Below are 19,305 nucleotides of genomic sequence, written 5' to 3'. Positions count from 1 at the left end.
TTAGAGAAATTAGGAATAGGTTTTTATATTTGGTTGGAAGATTATCGACTTCTATGGTGTTACCGAGTAAACAAAGTGATGGCGATGGAGGGATTCTACAGCCCATGATAGTGGAAAGTTTATCAGTCACTGCTATCCAATAGGAATAAACTGGCTGTCAAGTCCATGTGGCATGGAAGTAATCATCAATGCTACCCAAAGTGCATTGTGAACAGGTGTCTGTGTCACTTAAACCCATTTTAAACTTCTTTTTTTTTTTTTGGGTGATGTGGGTCCTATGAATAATCTTGTATTGTATGAGTTGTAAATTTTTTTTGCTATTCATAGAGAAAGTATTGTTACAGATTTCTTTCCAGCGTTCGGGGTTGGAGGAGAGAGCCAAATAATTTTCCCATTTGATTATTGGTAGTGTTATAGTTACATCAGTATTTGATATTAGTTTATAGAGTTTGGATATACATTTTTTGATTAGTGATTTGCATTATCTCTTCCATTAACTGAGAAGGGTGTAATGGGTTATTGGTTATATTAATCTTTTATTTAATTATGGACTTTATTTGTTGATACTGGATAAACTGTCCCCTCCCTAGACTGTATTTCTGGACTAGTGTATTAAATGATATGAACAGGTTATTTTGGAATAAATTATGGTGGTGAGTGATTCCTTTGTGCTGCCATGATGGAAAGTGGACTGGAATATTGTACAGTTGAAAATCAGGATTGTGCCAGATTGGGGTGTATCTACATGGAGTTAGTGGTGATTTATTAATTCTGTTTACTTTCCACCAGGCTGTCAGAGTTGAAGCGATTGTAATATAATATTGTAGTAGTTCATTTTTTTTATTGAGTTTGGTAGGAAGGCAAGGTCTGCAACTGAGGAATTTTTGCACTGATTTTCTTCTAATTCTATCCATGAGTTATTATAATTGTTTTTCTGAATCCATTTCACTAAATATTGGAGCTGGTTTACTAAAAAGTAATACTGAAAGTTTGGTGCCAGCCAATCTATTTAGCTATCATATAAAATATATTATATTATCCAATAGTAAAATATTTATGCTTTAAATTCTTCACTTTCACACATTTTTTAAGGCTCTCCGATTAATCACAAGCCCAAATTTCTCATGAAGGAAGACTTTGAGATTCTGCTTCTTGCGATTTATCATCGCCACAGAACTAGGGTAGCTGGGCATCTACTCCTCTGTCACTGTGTGTCATTAACACTGCGTGAGTGAACCTGAAACTATGGACATTTGCCATTACACGGTCGTTTAAGTGAAACTGGAGTGTTTTGCGTTGACTATTAAGTTAATTAGTTTATACACAATTTATATTTTCGTGGGAGTTTGGTGCGAGCCTCTGTAGATGGCGTGCACATCAGAGCGCATCTTTACGCGCTCTCAAGAGAGCTGCTCTGGGTGACATTTGCGGTGCAGTTCCAAGAGTTGCTCGGAGTTCAACTGAATGGCACTAACGCATGAGACACAGCATGCAGGGAAAGATGAGGCTGAATCCAGCTTCTTAATCGCCTGCTTTTTATTCAGTAAAATGATCTCGGTGCTTCGACACTACACAACTCAATCACTGGCGAGTGAAATATTAATATTTACTAGCCAGTGGCTAATAACAGACATATTTTATTAATTTACTCATATATGCGAGTGATTACTCGCTATATAGAGGGCTGTTGTACCACTGTGAAAACAATGAACTAACCACAACCCCCTGTTGAGAGAACATTAAAACAGCAAATAACATACACATAAGGCACTCTTACTATTGTCTAAATATTTCAGCAAGGACAGTGCAAATACAATCTTGCAGTGACGACAGAGAAAAAATGTTTCGCATTTTATAAGCGCATTTCTAAAAATGTGACTTAAGAAAATACAAATTGTTGCACATTTCCATCCACTGCATAATGCGCATTATCATGAGGGACCCGCCTCATCATGATGAAGCAGCTGAATGACCTCTCCCTGATTGGATCCATGAGACACCACAGAATAAGTGTAATATCTGATATAATGTGGGCAGAAATAGCTGCGATGCCCACACACCACCAGTCTCTTGTCCTGGCGGATTGTGAGGACCCACTTTATTGACCACCTGTGGGTTAAAAAATTCTGAATGATAAGCACTATGTTCCAAGAATTGTGTGCCAAGGGCTAGTCACATTATGCTATTGCACACTCCTAACACATGCACGAATGGTCAAAACACGTCATTGTTTTGCGAATAAACCGTTTCCATCACCTTAATGTGCATTTTAACTAATGCAAAACTCTACACAATCTTTAAAAAGTTTATTCGCATATCAAGCATTTCCATTCAGGATTTCTTATGCGCAATTTCAAAATGCGCATTATGTTTGATGTTCTCTCTTAGAACTTCTTGACAGCTTGAGAAAAGGCTCACTTTGTGTGTGTGAGAAAAGTGTGTTTTTAAGGATATGATTTTAGATCACACTGGCTTTTCAGTGGAATCAGGGTTAATGCAATTATCCTAGCGTTTAAAGCTCTCACAGAACTCTGAGAACATCTTAACGTCCTGTGGTTATTATGCCTTTATAACACATTCACAGAGACTCCAGTAAACCACTAACAGTGGCCTACAGCATCTACAGATCTGTTAACGACATCCACGCTCAAAGTCTCTTCCATTAGAGGGCCAATTACAGGATTCACGACAAGGACATTATTCAAGCAAATGTCAACATCCTTCATCAGGTGTCTGATAATAAAGTCCCTTCTGTTTAAAAATTCCATTTCTATGAGGACGAGTGGTTGGTTTGATAAGAGCAAAAACAGCCTAACCTTTCTCAGCTTCGTTTTACACCCCCAGGAATGACAGCAAAGACAGGCCACAAGCTGACAGCACACAGGGGACCTTTACCATAGAGCCAAGAGGAGGTGTCAGCTGATCCAGAGCAAACACCGCCATCACTGCAGAGGGGTTTCAAAGGAGAGAAGAGCAAAACCGTAGCCCTAAACTTCCTAAATTTGGTCACACTTTACATAAGAGTGTTTCAGAGTACTTACAAAAGCAAGTATTGAGTTTTGCTAATGAACAATTGATCGTGTAGTTAATGAAGAAGTAATTAATGTATTTGACTGTTAATTACTTTCTGGAGCAGCTTGTAATTAAACGTTGTAGTGGCATAATGGTAGGCCTATAATTAATTATATTGCCATGTAATATGTCTAACATGGACAAAGTAATGTAAACTATATAACTGTAGCTACTGTAACTGTTAACTATGCTATTTTAAATTCTCCTCCAAAGAACCAAAACTATCCCATTTAAAAGAGGGTTGTTATAAATGCGTTCTTAATATCATTGGTTTCTCTCTTTTTTAAATGGTACTAAGCCGTTTTTTTCATGTAGGACTCCTGAGTGATCAGGGTGATTGTTAAAGGGAGAGATGATAAATCAAACCCACACTGAATGTGATGTGGAGGTTCACCTGGTTCGTCAGAAAGCCCTCAGCACTGCGCATGTGCAATAAAACCTCGTAGAATAGAGTGTGAAAACCAAATTAACATCTCCGTGAAAAGAAACCCAGTTATTTTTGCATTCACACTTTGTCTCGTTTCGAAAATGCACACCGGTCCACTGACGTGCACAGAACGGGGACCAGCAAAGGAGAAATTTTAATAATTCAATTAAAATAGTTAAATAAAACAAAATTAAAACTCGTAATAATATCACAATAACAGTAATAATGTGCTATTATGAGATGTCTTTGTAAATCACGGGAGTATTAAAGAAAATTAAGTGGAGGTGCCTTTAAGAGCGCGCGCAACAGCAGATCGTGGATCAGACTCCAATCGTAAGTGATCCTCCCTATGCCCTACTCACTCCGAAGTGCAGAGCCTTTGAAGTGGGTACTCTGAAGGAAACATGGCATTGCTGTATGAATGTACCCTTCACTAACAGTCTTGTGGAAGGGCCCTTCGAGAAAAGATTAATTTTGAACAAGCTTTCGAGTGGCATCCCCTCCCGCAGGAGTGCCCTTCAAGAAAGCAAAAAAATGCAGTTTTGAATTCGCCCGGAGCATTCAAGTGCTGTTACCGCAGACGAGTAACAGGTCAGATAAAAAGTCCACTCCATGTATTGTGCATGGTTCATCAAAAGAATAATACTCGACTGCTATCGCATTTCCGACATCGTGCACCTGCAATTTAGACAGATTTATTTATTATAATGATCGGTCGCTTTCAGTGATAGACATTCATTTAGTCTTTTATAGAATATTGACATAAACTGAAGGAGCTGTCTGGTTCAGCCAAAGCCAGTTTGGTTTTGTTGAAACTAATAAGCCATTGGACTAATCACTTTCAGAAAAATACCATTAGGCTACCACAGTACCACCGCTCCCTATACGCATATAACGCAGTCTGCGTAGGGCACCAACTACTTAGGGGGCACCATCATACCCTAGGGGGGCACCAGAAACTCGCCCTACGCTCGCACTTTCTCATCGTGCCTTCGAACTGTACACCACAGGGTAATGCCATGGTACTGAATGACTGATCATGTTCATATTTCATGATACTGTCATGGTACTCCAAGCTACCAAATACCATGGTTTTACTATGTCATAAACATGGCGTTATATATATATATATATATATATATATATATATATATATATATATATATATATATATATATATATGTACATAATATATACACAACTTACAAGAAAATGATTAAATACTCAAAAAGCAAAGAAATTAATTAAGTAGGCTATTTATTACTACTACTCATTTAAAAAAATAAATAATAATAAATCTGTGCCCTTTTTCACCCTTCCGCCCCTGTCCCTGCTAAGGTTCTATGCACGTCACTGCACCGGTCTATTTTTGGTCCACTTTAGTTGTGTTGGTGATACTGTGCCAGTCCGCTTTTCTTTCACTTTTTTGTTTTTCATACTTCTTTGTTGTTTTTCTTTAACCCTAACCCAGATTATATTAGTCTTAATTTGTCTTGATAAAAAAACATGCAAACTCAAGCAAAAGTGTGAAAACATTAATAAAATCGTCGAGGCAGAAAGGACATTGTTTCATTCTTACACCATAAAAGAGGTATGAATTATCAATGTGACAACAGGTTATCTGATGGAAATTATTGAGAGAGAGGAGAGAGAGAGAGAGAGAGAGAGAGAGAGAGAGAGAGAGAGAGAGAGAGCTGACAGCATCGACAAACAGATGACAAAAAGGGTAGAAAACCACCTGTTTGACCAAAAGCCAATATCTAAACAGAAAGTGGTGATAGAAATCATGCTGCTCCCTTTGGAACTGTGCAAATGACGCGCTTACCTTTTCTTCTCAGGTGCGACTGTATCCATGGTCAAACGGCACTCCAACACGAACACCCGCTCACTCTGTCACGTTAATTAATTTACAGCGCAATAGAATACGTCCAGCCGGAGTTCCAGTGTTCGCTGTTAAAAGTTGAATTAAGTTGAAGTGATGCTTCGCCGTGTTATCTGTTTCTCCGCATCTGCCTGTGTGACTGTTTGCTTGGGCGCGCAGTCACGTGCCTCGAAACTGTCGGGAACGCGCAGAGCTCGAGCGCGGATATTTTTGGCACCTGAACCTTTAGTAGCCATTACGCGCAAATAGGGCTCCCTAAAGCATCCCTACGCTCGCTGTTGTGCTTAATAAATGAACAATAATTGGATAATGAGCATTTATGAGGTAAATAGTCTACCTCAAGAGCACTTTTTAGTAAAATACCTTATTCAGAATAGTGCCATATTTTTTGACGGGACTGAAAAGGAGGATTAGGGGATAGAAATACAGTATGTTTAGCTGTTTACATTGTAGACAAAAAAACAAAACAAAACACACACACACACACACAAAAACAACACGAGTTGTTAAAATTAGATGTGATGAATCCACACTAATCCATTTTCAGTTTCCTAATGTCATCATTTTCGAAAGTAGGCCTATGTGGTAGCAGACATATTCACAGTAGCGCCATATTTGATTTTTTACGGAAATGAAAACGAGGCCTTGCGCTTTGCACTCATGCAGCCACATAGAAAGCACACCTGAGGTGAATAAGGTTTAATTAAAATGTCAGCGTCTCAAACCCCTTTTGTGTATTTTATTTTAGCGTTTATTTCAGCCACACTACATCAGTACTCTGATGGTTTGCAATAACAGGTGGGTAATTTCCCTCTCCATTTCCTGTGAAGTGATGTATTGATGTACCCTTGTTCCCTATGCCCTTTGAAGTGCCCTTCCAACTGAAAATTAACACTTCCTTTTTTAAATGGAATCTCACATAAAATGGATTAATATTGTGTGAAGTCCACTTCGAAGGACCCTATCGGTCAATTGGAATGCACCTACTGAGTCAACGTCCATTAATACCTTTTCATTTGAAAATGCACTGAACCTCTCCTCCACACTGTCTTTAACAGCATTTACCTCCACTGAAAATAGAGCATTTCGAAATAGCTTTCCATTACTGAATACTTTGAAAAATGAAAACGTTGGGAAACTGAAATGTAGTCAAATGAAAATGGATTAGGGTGGACATCGCATATCTCTCACAGCCTCGTTTTCATTACTGTCAAAAAATAACAACCTGGTCTCATGGTGAAAACGTGACTCTATATACATTTTTGAAAAACTTGTTATACTGTCTCCAGGTACAATTACCTGCAGTTTCCAAGTGAAATGAACACTAGAGGCACTACAACAACTCAAATCATGACTTTAATGGCTGATAATGACTTTATAAATACTTATTTTTCTCTCTATTACTCAGACCCTGCTATTTTATGATATCGACACACTTTTACTCTAAAGCATCTTTTGAAAAATTATGCATTTTAATCTGTATTACAGACCCACCTACATATATATACGGATTTCAACATACACCGATCAGCCACAACATTAAAACCACCAGCCTAATATTGTGTAGGTCCCCCTCGTGCCGCCAAAACAGCGCCAACCCGCATCTCAGAATAGCATTCTGAGATGCTATTCTTCTCACCACAATTGTATAGAGCGGTTATCTGAGTTACCATAGACTTTGTCAGTTTGAACCAGTCTGGCCATTCTCTGACCTCTCTCATCAACAAGGCATTTCCGTCCACAGAACTGCCACTCACTGGATGTTTTTTGTTTTTGGCACCATTCTGAGTAAATTCTAGAGACTATTGTGCGTGAAAATCCCAGGAGATCAGCAGTTACAGAAATACTCAAACCAGCCCGTCTGGCACCAACAATCATGCCATGGTCCAAATCACTGAGATCATATTTTTCCCCATTCTGATGGTTGATGTGAACATTAACTGAAGCTCCTGACCCATGTCTGCATGATTTTATGCACTGCACTGCTGCCACACGATTGGCTGATTAGATAATCGCATGGATGATTGTTGCCACCAGACGGGCTGGTTAATATGGTATTAATATGGGATCTCAGAATATTTGTCATTTTGTTTAATAGATTTTTTAATGGTAGTGGTGGCTAATATTACGCCACATGCAGAAACAAATGTACAACTAGGGTACTTTGAAAGACACTATGCTTCAAGGTAAATTGTTGTAAGGGAACAGCTTTTGATATTGCAACTAGGTCTAACAAATATTTTACAGTATAATCAATGACATGCATCAGCTAGGCAACTTGTCATGTATAAAATGTATCTTCTTTGTATTTTTTCATCAAGAATTTTCCAGCCCGTGAAAATCTGGAAGGTTGTTCTTTTCCACAAATTCCATTCCTCTGACCAGGATGAAACGTGCAGACCAGCACCGTCTGTCTCATCCTTTTCCACACAGGGCAATGGAAAACCCTAAATAGAATTTCCCTGAAACCAGCATATGCAAACACTTGTGTGGACTGTTTGGAGTGCTTAAACTCTATCAATGACCATTTAAACATGCACTGCCTCTCCAGAATCATTGAGTTATATGAGACTATACTTTTCTCATTGCAATGTTTTGACAGTCACAATGGACCCTTTTCACATAGAAGTGTAGCAGGTAAAACTTCTATAAAGGGACCATTGCAAATATTTTTGTCTTCCCATTTGCTCCAAGAGCAAAAGAAAAATATACTGCGTTTCCACGACTTTCCAAAAGAGAAAAAAACCTGAAGGAGATTATGGCAGTCAGAAGTGAGAAAGATGCCAAATTTACTGTCAATACCTCAAGTGGTTGTATTTAAAACACTATTGCAGCAGTGTTGACTGCTTTTTTTATTATTATTTTTTTTTATTTTTTTTTTTTATGAATGCCAGGATAATCTAACAAAAATGTTATAAATTATTATTATATAATTAAAAATTGAAAACATAAAAAACTTGATTTACACTGCTTAATTATGGCAAATATGTGTCATCACACTCGATGAAGTTTGAGAACATTTCTATAATCTGTACAGGCAGCTTCAGGTTCAGAGTTCTTCAGTTTCCTAGCAGTGAGTTTCTTTGAATCCAGCTTTAAATCCAGGGGCTGTTCAAGGGAGAGCATGGTGGGCAAAAACAGAGCTAAATGAGTGCACAGTCATGCTCCATCTCCATTGTGTCCTTGAGGGAAACATTTAATCCTGTGTAGAATTCCAGTCCAGGGACTCTCCATGTCTACTATATGTTACTATATGTTGTTCTGGATTAAAGTTTCCCTACAAAATTACTTATTCTATTAAAAAAAATTTGTAACAGAGCCGCTGCAGGACTGTGTAAAGGACTGTAATGTTGTGTGAGTATAAATGGGGGAAGCAGGTGGACACGTGCCAGCTCTAATCTGCAATAATCTCCTCCATCCTCCTGTTCAGAGATGATCTCTCCCATCTCTCAGTAGGGGCTGAATGGACACAAAAGGAATTTGAAGAGAGGGATTAGAGAAACATCTTTCACGCAACTCTTCGGTGACATAGCACAAAGAACATCAAACACACACACACACACACACACACACACACACATTATTGCTGTGTCAAGCCTCATTTTTCAACAAACTGAAGCTCAGTGAACACTGAAGAGCTGCCCTACAGGTGAAGGACTGTTTGTATACACCTGCACCTTATATCACAATGAGATAAAAATGTGGCTATGATATATTTGAATGGGAGAAGTCCACCAGGCTGAGATTTCTCTTGATGTCTTTTTTTAACCCACAGGGACTCCTGATCCAGTCGTTACAACCCTTCATTTATCAGGACAAAATCAATAGAATAAACAAAATCGGTCAAAAGACAAGGGTTTAGGGCTGAAGTGGCACTAAAACTGAAATGGATTTTCTGCATCCAATAAGGCAGATCTGTATGGGCTGAATCAATAAAATGTAATTATGTCTCATTGGACCTGGGAATGGCTGGAAACTGATCTGTCACCAAGGCCCTTTAAGAGGTGCATTATGGAGGGCTAATTTAATAACAGCTGGAATGAGCTGGGAGGACAGCAGTCTGTCGCCAGCGCACAAACTAACAATTAAATCTAGATCACACACTTCCATATCAGCAGGGTTGGGAGGGTTACTTTTGAAATGTATTCCACTACAGATTACAGAATACATGCTGTAAAATGTAATTTGTAACATATTCCGTTAGATTACTCAAGGTCAGTAATGTATTCTAAATACTTTGGATTACTTCTTCAGCACTGGTAGATTTTTTCACTTGTTTTGACTATAAAAACACTGCCAGTACAGTAAGACAAAATACACATGTTAAAAATACATTCTCTGAAAAACCTAAATATCTTATGCAGTGTTGTTTCTAAAACAAGATGAATCAAATTGATCTTGTTTTAAGGATTTTTAGATATTTTTACAGGAAAATAATACAAAAATTATTATCAAGAATACGATTTTTGCCCTAATATCAAAAGTCTTACTAGAAAAAAAGAAATTATGATCCAACGTGAATTTTCTAGAAAAAAAAAAATATGATTGTGCCTGGTAACGTGCATGTAAAATGGCTAGAAATAGCATTTTAGCTTAGTGTAAAGCTGACAATTTACACAAGGATAATTTCTATTTCTTCTGCTCCAAACTTATTTCAAGCTTCTTAATTCTGCTCGTATGAATGTAACACATCATAAGAAAGCGTTTCATTTATATGTATACATTTTTCCATCTGAAAGGACTAAATATTAAATGAAACAAATGACAATAACATGCAAAATAATCCCTTCAGTAATCAAAATACTTTCTGAATGTAACTGTATTCTAAATACCAATTATTTAAAATGTAACTGTAGTGGAATACAGTTACTACTATTTTGTATTTTAAATACGTAATCCCGTTACATGTATTCCGTTACTCCCCAACCTTGCACATCAGCTTATTCAGTATGTTTCTATTGACATGTATTCTATACAGACACATTACCAGTGTTGGGTGTAATCTGAATACCAAATAATTAGTTACTGTAATCTAATTACCTTTTAAGCTAAAAAGTTGCATTACATTTTAAATTTTAAATTCTTGAAATCAGATTTTCTGAATCTGACTTTCAATTAACTTAATTTTCTAAAATAAGATTATATAATATATTTAAAACATGAATTATCTTCATTTGTGTGTCTGTTTGTTTTTATGTGGCAGATGAAGGGTGTGCTTCCCTTAACGAGCTATTGTAAGGAAGAAACCTGTGGTGCTGAGTGTATGACTTGTGTGCTGTAAGAAAGTAATTGTAAGTAAGGCAATTAGTAATGTTATTACTTTTCCCATTAAAGGCATAGGTCACCCAAAAATGAAAATTCTCTCATCATTTACTCTTCCTCATGCCATCCCAGATGTGTATGACTTTCTTGTGCAGAACACAAATGAAGATTTTTAGAAGAACATTTCAGCTCTGTTGGTCCTCACAATGGAAGTGAATGGTGATCAGAACTCACATAAAATCACACAAAAGCATCATAAAAGTAATCCATAAGACTCCAGTGGTTTAATCAATGTCTTCTGAAGCGATCCAATCGTTTTTTTTTTGTAAGAACAGACCAAAATTTAATTCCTTTTTCACTATAAATCTTTACAGCAGTCTCCCTGGCGATTGTGATTTCAAGCTCAATTCCACTTCCTATAGCGCCACCTAGAGCTCTGCACATGCATCAAGCTCTAGGAAGTGTAATCAAGCTTGAAATCATAATCGTGCCCAGAGACCGCAATGGCAAGATGTACAGTGAAAAAGGAGTTATATTTTGGTAAGTAAATTATTCGAGAATTTTCACTTTTGAGTGAACTATCCCTTTAAGTAACAAATAATCTGAATACAATTTTTGAGAAACAATTTGTAGTGGATTACTTTGAGTAACTTGGCCAACACTGCACATTACATGCATTTTTATAGTCTGTTTGTTAAAAATATATGTAATCCTGTTATAATGTAAAGAAATGCAAGTGTTCTTTATTTTGAGGAACATGCAAGGAAATATTTTGCAGAATTCTAACCCGAATCTCATAAAAATGACATGACTGTGGCAATATTTTTGCAAAATGACGTTACGTAGTTTATGACACATCTCGCTGCGGTTTTGAGTGAAATTTCCACAGAGGGGAGCTAAAAGCAACAAAAATGCTCTATGGAGTTTTAAATAAACAAACCTACATATTTGCAAGAGATTGGTGGCCTGAATCCTGAAGGTCCAAATACCACATAAAGGCATCATAAAAGTAATCCATACGACTGCAGTGGTTTAATCAATGTCTTCCAAAGCGATCCAATCAGTATTGGGTGAGAACAGACCAAAATATAACTCCTTTTTCACTGTACATCTTCCCATTGCAGTCTCTGGGCAAGATTGAAATCACAATCGCCAGGGAGACACTGTCAAGATTTATAGTGAAAAAGGAATTACAATTTTAAAATTGTAACCGTAAACTCAACATTTTAAGCTTATTTTAACCTTCACAACTAAGAAAAACTATTTGTCAATATAAATGCAACAAAAACGCCTCTGTTGCATTTCATATTCACATTTTAAGATTAGTATCCTGCTGAACAAACTTCAAACTGGTTTCAGAATGAAAGCATATGCTTTAGGTGTATGAATACAAAACTGTCCTTCAACACACTTCTTATTGTGTTCTGTTGACTTTTTCAATTATTTGTTGATTTTTCCCCTCCACTCAAACATAGACTAAAGAAAGTGAAAGCTGTGTTAGTCATTACAACCAGTTATTATTATTTCAAATTTTCATTTAGTTTTTTTTTCTACTTCATTTTCAATTTGTCCATTCAATTTAGTTTAGTTTTATCTAATTATGGGTGAAATACATGTAATGTAATGAATTAAATACATTTAATGCGTTTAATACATTTAATAAATGGTAATATTAAAACATTTAATAATGCCCATAAAATTAAACAGAAAATAAAAACAGAAAAGATCAGATACCATTAGAAATTTATTTTTATTCTGCTACACTTCACACTTTTCAGTCCTCCTGCTGTGTCCAGGTGTATTCTACTTCCCAAAAGTTAAGATCAACATTTTTATGACAAACTCTCCTTCAGCTGACACGTTGTTCTTTTCACATTATATTTAGTATGGATAATAGGTGAATAGAGACTCCCCTCACTTGTGTTCTTCATTGCATTTTCTGACTTTTTTGCCATTGAAATGCAAGTGCCAGCTTTACAGGTAACACACAGAGGTTGCACTACAAATATGCAACAGACTGAGTTGTACAATTTCCATGGTCTATTTCATCCATCATATTAGTTTAAATATCCCTAATACATAGCATATTTGATTTTGTCTCGAAATAGTCAACATTTTGAGTTAGAAATGGCTTTGTGTAGTAATGCGAGTCTGATAAAACATTTGTTCTATTTAATAATTTGCAGAGTTGGGGAACGTACTTTTAAAAGTGTTCTTACGTTATTGATGTTTCTGGATGAGAGTGGCTTTGATCCTTTCTAAGCTTAATGGGGATTCCAAATGATCCTTATTACTGTTCAGAGTTTAGTTTCTTATCATAATAATAATATTTGGAGTAACGCGAGAATGGTGACATGGCAACAGATTGTGGCCAATTTTCCCCAGAGCCACAGTTGGCTATTTGACAAAACATAAGTGGATACAAAACCCTATTTCCCTATGAAATTACTGTAGGATGAGTCACTACCATAAATGGAAAATGTGCTGTATTAGTGGCGTAACTTGGATCTTGCAGGCCCTAGTGCAAAGAAACTGTTGGGTCCCTCCTTGGGGGACCTTGATCATTTTTCATCATCCTTCTGGCCCACAGTCATTTTTATGGTTTCTTTTGGTCAACCGTTACGGGCCCCCTCTCATCCTGGGTCCTTGGGCAGCTGCCCACCCTGCCCTCCCTCTAGTTATGCCACTGGCTGTATTGTACATTGAAAAGTTTGATAGGGGCTGCACACAATGTCTCTCTTGCTCTCTTTCCAATTTGGCCCTTATAGACATTGTGAAACTACTGCACAAAAAGTAATTACTGGAAATTGGTGACCAGTATGTACTGACATGGAAACAAACACCAACAGATATTTTGCTCTGCCTGGACTGAGAAAGTCCAAATAAGCGACTGTAAAGAATTATGAGGATGAGATGGAAGAATCGCTGGCCTTATTTAAAAAAAAAATTAAACGGGTCAGAGTCTCATCTGAGTGTATTAGCCTTTTAACCCCTCAGCTCAGGAGCGAGGGATTTTAATGGAGTCACAGACACAGAAGGTCACATGCAGAGCACTCAAATACTGCAACCTTTATCAACAATAAAAACATCTACAGATACTTGGGGCTAAATCATGAATAAAATTATGGCCTGAAATGTAATACCAAACAAACAGAGACAAAACAATAAATGGCCCAGAGTAACACAAAAATGTGTACATAATTAGACATAACTAGAGTTTCCATTCATACATTCTTCTGAGTGTAATTTTCCATGTTGAAGGACAGCAGAACAATGCAAACTGAAATAGTGACACTGTTGCTCCAAATTTGGCTGTGTTAAACTCAGCAAGTGCAGAGAGATCAAGTCTTCTAAACCTTTGGAAATGAACACTTGGGGCAAATCAAAAAGATCAGTGAAATTTAGAGCAGAGCAGTTTATGATCAGCTCTCCAATGGTGCTGTGCTAAGCACCACTGTTTAAGGACAGAGTTGTAAACTGGTGTCTTCTGGTGTAGAGTGCACATAAAGTCTCTCATAGAGATCACAATGCATCCTTCATGATGCTTCTGACCAAAAGATACATTGACATACAATTACACTGTCATGTTAAAGCAGTAGCGTTGGCCTTAACAGTCTTACAGTTTAGGCACAGACCAAAAAACATAGTTTTCTCAGACAAGACCACTGAAGTGGACTTCAAGTCTATAACCTGTTTCAATAAGCCAGTACCTACATGTTCTTTTAGAACGTCCAAAAGTTTCCAATCACAATTTGTTTGGTTCCATGACATCGCATGTTTCTTCACCTCTACCCTCTGTCTCAGAAACCACTTTCAAGAGTTCAGGAGAGGTGAAAGAGAAGTCACGGAACTCGTCCTGACTGATGGAGGGGATGAGGCAGTCATCAATAGGCGTAAGAGTGGGATCCTCTTGGGTGAAGTCTGGATCAAAGTTATTCACATCTTCTGCAGTTTTCTGTGAGAGAAACAAAGATATACTTTTAGGTGCATTAACCCCTTAAACTCTGTGGGCAGGGCCAGGAGTGTGTAATAAGTTTAGGCTTAAAATATAAAAGTTTCTAGATACACAACTAGGCATATGTGGTACCAATTTAAAGCTTAGAATCTTAGAACTTTTCACAGTGCTCTATCAGTTTTGCCTTTGTTACATAAAATTACAAGATAAGACTTGAGGACAACCCTGTGGTAATGATGCAGAAATATTAAAATAGGGCAAGCAGAGCCTGAATCACAGGCTTTCAAAGAAAGGATAAAAAAAAAAAATGTACACTCACCAGCCACTTTATTAGGTACAATAAAAGGGATTATCTAATCAGCGAATCATGTGGCAGTAGTTTAATGTATAAAATAATGCAGATATGGGCCAGGAGCTTCAGTTAATGTTCACATCAACCATCATAATGGGGAAAAATTTGTAATTTAGACCATGGCATGATTGTTGGTGCCAAACATACTGGTTTAAGTATTTCTTTAACTGCTGATCTCCTGGAATTTTCATGCACAACAGACTCTAGAGTGTATAGAGAATGGTGAGAAAAACCAAAAAACATCTGAAAGAATTTGGTTCTATGGATAAATACACCTAGTTGATGACAGAGGTCCACGGAGAATGACCAGACTGGTTCGAGCTGAAAGAAAGGCTACAGTAACTTAGATAACCCCTCTGTACTATTGTAGTGAGCGGAATAGAATCTCAGAATGCACAACATGTCGAACCTTGAGACGGATGGGCTACAACAGCAGATGACCACACTGGGTTCCATTTCTATCAGCCAAGAACAGAAAACGTCGTGGTTACTGAGGGAACGAGACGTTGGTGTCAATGTAGTGACACTAGGGGTCACTCTTGGGAGCCCGAGACACCTCTGGTCTTTGATAAAAGGCCAATGAAAATTGGCGAGTGATATTTGCATACCACTCCCCCGGACATATGGGTATAAAAGGAGCTGGTATGCAACCACTCATTCAGGTTTTATGCTGAGGAGCCGATATAAGGTCCGGCCATTTCAGCGGGTAGTTCAGCGTTGTGGTAGGAGGGACACAACGTCTCGTTCCCTCCATCAGGGAACGGAGGTTACACCAGTAACCACGACGTTCCCTATCTGTCACTCACTCGACGTTGGTGTCGATGTAGTGACACTAGGGGTCCCTATACAAAACGCCACAAGGCTGAACTGTGTTACGTGAACTGGCGGTGTGTGGTGGGCAGACTTGCTGTGTAACTCATAGCCAGCACACCAGGTCGACACGTAACCTCCCCCAACACAGTTATGATTGTCGAATGGCCCTTTTTGGGGACAAGTCGACTACCCAAAGATAGAGACAGGCTTAACCCTGTCGTGGCCTCTTTTCCCCTTCTCTTTTTCCACTCCCTAAAAAAGAAGGGGGATTATCCGACTGGGCCGCCAGGTCTAGTCGGGGGGTGTCCCTCCTGAGGGGAAGACACCGCAGAGACCACACCTCGCCCAAAGAGAGGGTGGGATATTTAAGTGGAAGAATACGTCACATGGTCTTTCCAACCATGTGGAGAGCCTTCAAGGTAGCGGAGTTACTACAAACATGGAGACTGGGGCAGAGGGGCTCTGCCCAAGGAAGACGCAGTTTGCCAGCAGGGACAACGAACTAGCGGAGGATATAGATCGTATGGGGTTAGCCTTACAGGGAACCGCCACAAGCGGAGCACCTACCCCAGAACAGGGCTCTTAGTTAGCGCGTGTACTGGGCCGGCAGTGAGTCTCTCCGAAAACTCGACTGCCACAGGGCTCGGAGGAAGTCAACCAGGGAACAAAGTTTGTGAACACTACTGGGAATTAACGGTGCACGTCTTCAGCTCAAAAGGAGGTGGAAGGCGCTATGTGCAAGCGATACACCCGGCCAGCTATCCCAGGCTTATCCGCTTGTGTTGCGTGCCACTACCTGGGCCGAAACCGGTTCCACCCGGAGGTTGTAGAACCTTGCAAAGGTGTTGGGTGTTGCCCAGCCCGCTGCTCTGCAAATGTCTGCTAGAGAGGCACCTCTGGCCAGGGCCCAAGAAGCCGCTACACCATGGGTAGAATGGGCTCGTAGCCCTACCAGGGGCGGCATGTTTTGGGCGAGATATGCCATAGTTATGGCGTCAACGAGCCAGTGGGCGATCCTCTGCTTGGAGACAGCGCTTCCTTTCCGCTGTGCACCAAAGCAGACAAAGAGCTGCTCAGAGACTCTAAAGCTCTGCGTACGATCCAAATAGATGCGTAAAGCGCGCACCGGACACAGCAACGACAGGGCTGGGTCTGCCTCCTCCTGAGGCAGTGCTTGCAGGTTCACCACCTGGTCCCTAAAAGGGGTGGTGGGAACCTTGGCACATAGCCCGGTCGGGGTCTCAGGATCACGTGATAGTAACCCGGACCGAACTCCAGGCACGTTTCACTGACAGAGAACGCTTGCAGGTCACCTACCCTCTTGATGGAAGTGAGCGCGGTCAGGAGGGCAGTCTTCAAGGAGAGTGCCTTAAGCTCGGCTGACTGCAAAGGCTCAAAGGGGGCTCTCTGTAGACCCTGAAGAACTACGGAGAGATCCCATGAGGGAACGAGGCGCGGTCTGGAGGGATTCAGCCTCCTGGCGCCTCTAAGGAACCTGATGATCAGGTCGTGCTTCCCTAAGGACTTACCGTCAACTGCGTCGTGGTGTGCTGCTATGGCGGCAACGTACACCTTCAAGGTGGAAGGGGACAGCCTCCCTTCCAGCCTCTCCTGCAGGAAGGAAAGCACTGATCCGGCTGCGCATCTTTGGGGGTCTTCGCGTTGGGAAGAACACCACTTAGCGAATAGGCATACAGGCGCCTCGTAGAGGGGGCCCTAGCCTGAGTGATCGTGTCTACCACTAGACATGGAGGTAGGGCCTCGCGGCGGGGCGAAGCACGAGGTGCCACAGCACGTCGTGGCCGTGCTGAGTCTAGGGACATCGAAGCACTTACCTGGCTCCTTGTGACCACCCCTGGAACAGCCTGGGACGGGGGAGGAAGAGGCCTGTCCTCATAACCCGTGGAGGCTGCCACATCGGGGGTGGCTATGTGCCACAGCTGGGCACTCAGGGGCAGAAAGGGCACCGCTGGAGCGTCAATCCTGCAAGAAAAAGCCCGTGGACGGTAGTCGTGGTGGCGACCGTACACACCGGGTATGTGACCCAGGGAGGAAGGAAGCCACTCTTTTGCTGAACTGTTGGGTACCGCAGCCACTTGGGCGTGCGGCGAAATCAAAGAAAAAGGCAACAAAAGATTTTCCACCCGGCCCTCCACCGGGGGTTGGAGTGGTCTTCCTACCAGCTCCACGTGAGTGGGTTCCCTCGTCCCTGGGTTGCCCGTCTCAGGGGCGCTTCCAGGACCTCCATGGGTTCTTCGGCGCCGGCTGTGAGACGGGTGGCATCGGCTTCCTGCGGTGGGCTTCACGCCGGGGCCAGGCCGAAGGGGCGGGCTGCGGCGGAGCTGGTGCAGTCACCGCAGGTGGACGCACTTGGCGACGAGCAGACGGGGTGCGGGATCTTGAGCCGCGCCGGGGCAGGATGTGCCGGATTGCCTCCGTCTGCTGCTTCACCATCGAGAACTGCTGGGCAAAGTCCTCAACGGTGTCGCCGAATAGGCCCGCCTGGGAAATGGGGGCAGCAAGGAACCGTGTCTTGTCGGCCTCGCCCATCTCGACCAGGTTGAGCCAAAGGTGGCACTCCTGGAACACTAGTGTGGCCATCGTCCGCCCGAGAGACGGCGCCGTGACCTTCGTCACCCGGAGGGTGAGGTCAGTCGCCGAGCACAGTTCCTGCATCAAATCTGGGGCGGAACTACCCTCGTGCAGTTCTTTCAGCGCCTTGGCTTGGTGGACCTGCAGGAGAGCCATGGCATGCAGGGCAGAGGCGGCTTGTCCAGCAGCACTGTAGGCTTTAGCCGTCAGGGACGACATGAGCCTACAGGGCTTGGACGGGAGCTTAGGGCGTCCACGCCAGGTGGCGGCACTCTGCGGGCATAAGTGCACCGCGAGTGCCTTATCCACCAGGGGAATCGCCGTATAGCCCTTGGCCGCCCCGCCATCGAGGGTAGTGAGAGCGGGGGAACTGCGGAGTCGGGGCCGGGCAGTGAAAGGTGCCTCCCATGACTTCGTCAGCTCCTCATGCACTTCCGGGAAAAATGGCACTGGAGCGGGGCACGGCTGCTTTGAGTGGTGCCGCGAGCCCAGAAACCAATCATCAAGCCGCGAGGGTTCAGGGGAGAGTGGAGGGTTCCACTCTAGCCCGACATTCGCGGCCGCCCGGAAAAGCATGTCCGTCATTTCGGCATCGGCCTGTGACTGGGCGATCGTCCCCGAAGGAGGAAGCCCAGCTGAGGCTTCTGCGTCTGACTGGACAAGCCTGCTCTCCGATGCTGTGCTCGAGAGCTCATCATCTTTGCGAGCTCCGAACAAGAAGCTAGACTCGCCGTGCGACGAGCCGGCGAACTCATTCGGAAGCCCGATTGGGGCAGACGAGCATGCTGGGGAATGGGAGGTCCGCGGGGGGATACCCGGTGGAGACAATCCCATTGGGGTCCCCAAATCACCCCCCAGTGCTAGCCGCGCTGGCCTCATACCCGTAGGTAGAAGGACCGAGGCAGGGAGCCGCTTGCGACCGCAATGTTGCCATGGTCATGTTCTTGCAG

General features: G+C 41.6%; 2 protein-coding genes across 6 annotated transcripts in view; both read right to left on the bottom strand.

Moving 5' to 3' along the window:
* The window catches only part of LOC127414184 (hypoxia-inducible factor 1-alpha-like), a 39,746-nt gene extending 34,251 nt beyond the window's left edge, over positions 1–5,495 (bottom strand). For 2 of the 4 annotated variants that reach the window (XM_051651993.1, XM_051651991.1), the window contains exons 1-2: positions 5,325–5,393; positions 2,817–2,945 (exon numbers count right to left, since the gene is read on the bottom strand). Coding sequence is in view for 1 of the 4 variants with exons in the window: in XM_051651990.1 (XP_051507950.1) it covers positions 5,325–5,353 (29 nt within the window). In the remaining 3 variants the exon portion in view is untranslated. Of the gene's footprint in view, positions 1–2,816; positions 3,507–5,324 lie in introns of those variants that run through there. The other 2 variants (XM_051651990.1, XM_051651992.1) reach the window with 2 other exon arrangements.
* Positions 5,496–7,505: 2,010 nt separating this feature from the next.
* The window catches only part of LOC127414034 (protein kinase C eta type-like), a 41,098-nt gene continuing 29,298 nt past the window's right edge, over positions 7,506–19,305 (bottom strand). Inside the window, exons 14-15 of one of the 2 annotated variants that reach the window (XM_051651698.1) lie at positions 14,358–14,598; positions 7,506–8,840 (exon numbers count right to left, since the gene is read on the bottom strand). In XM_051651698.1, coding sequence (XP_051507658.1) covers positions 14,389–14,598 — 210 coding nt within the window. In that variant the 3' untranslated portion in view covers positions 7,506–8,840; positions 14,358–14,388. Of the gene's footprint in view, positions 8,841–12,298; positions 14,599–19,305 lie in introns of those variants that run through there. The other variant, XM_051651697.1, reaches the window with a different exon arrangement.

Source organism: Myxocyprinus asiaticus, chromosome 23, assembly GCF_019703515.2.
Source record: "Myxocyprinus asiaticus isolate MX2 ecotype Aquarium Trade chromosome 23, UBuf_Myxa_2, whole genome shotgun sequence".
Classification (NCBI taxonomy): Eukaryota; Metazoa; Chordata; class Actinopteri; order Cypriniformes; family Catostomidae; genus Myxocyprinus; species Myxocyprinus asiaticus.
This window is presented reverse-complemented; position numbering and strand designations above follow the sequence as displayed.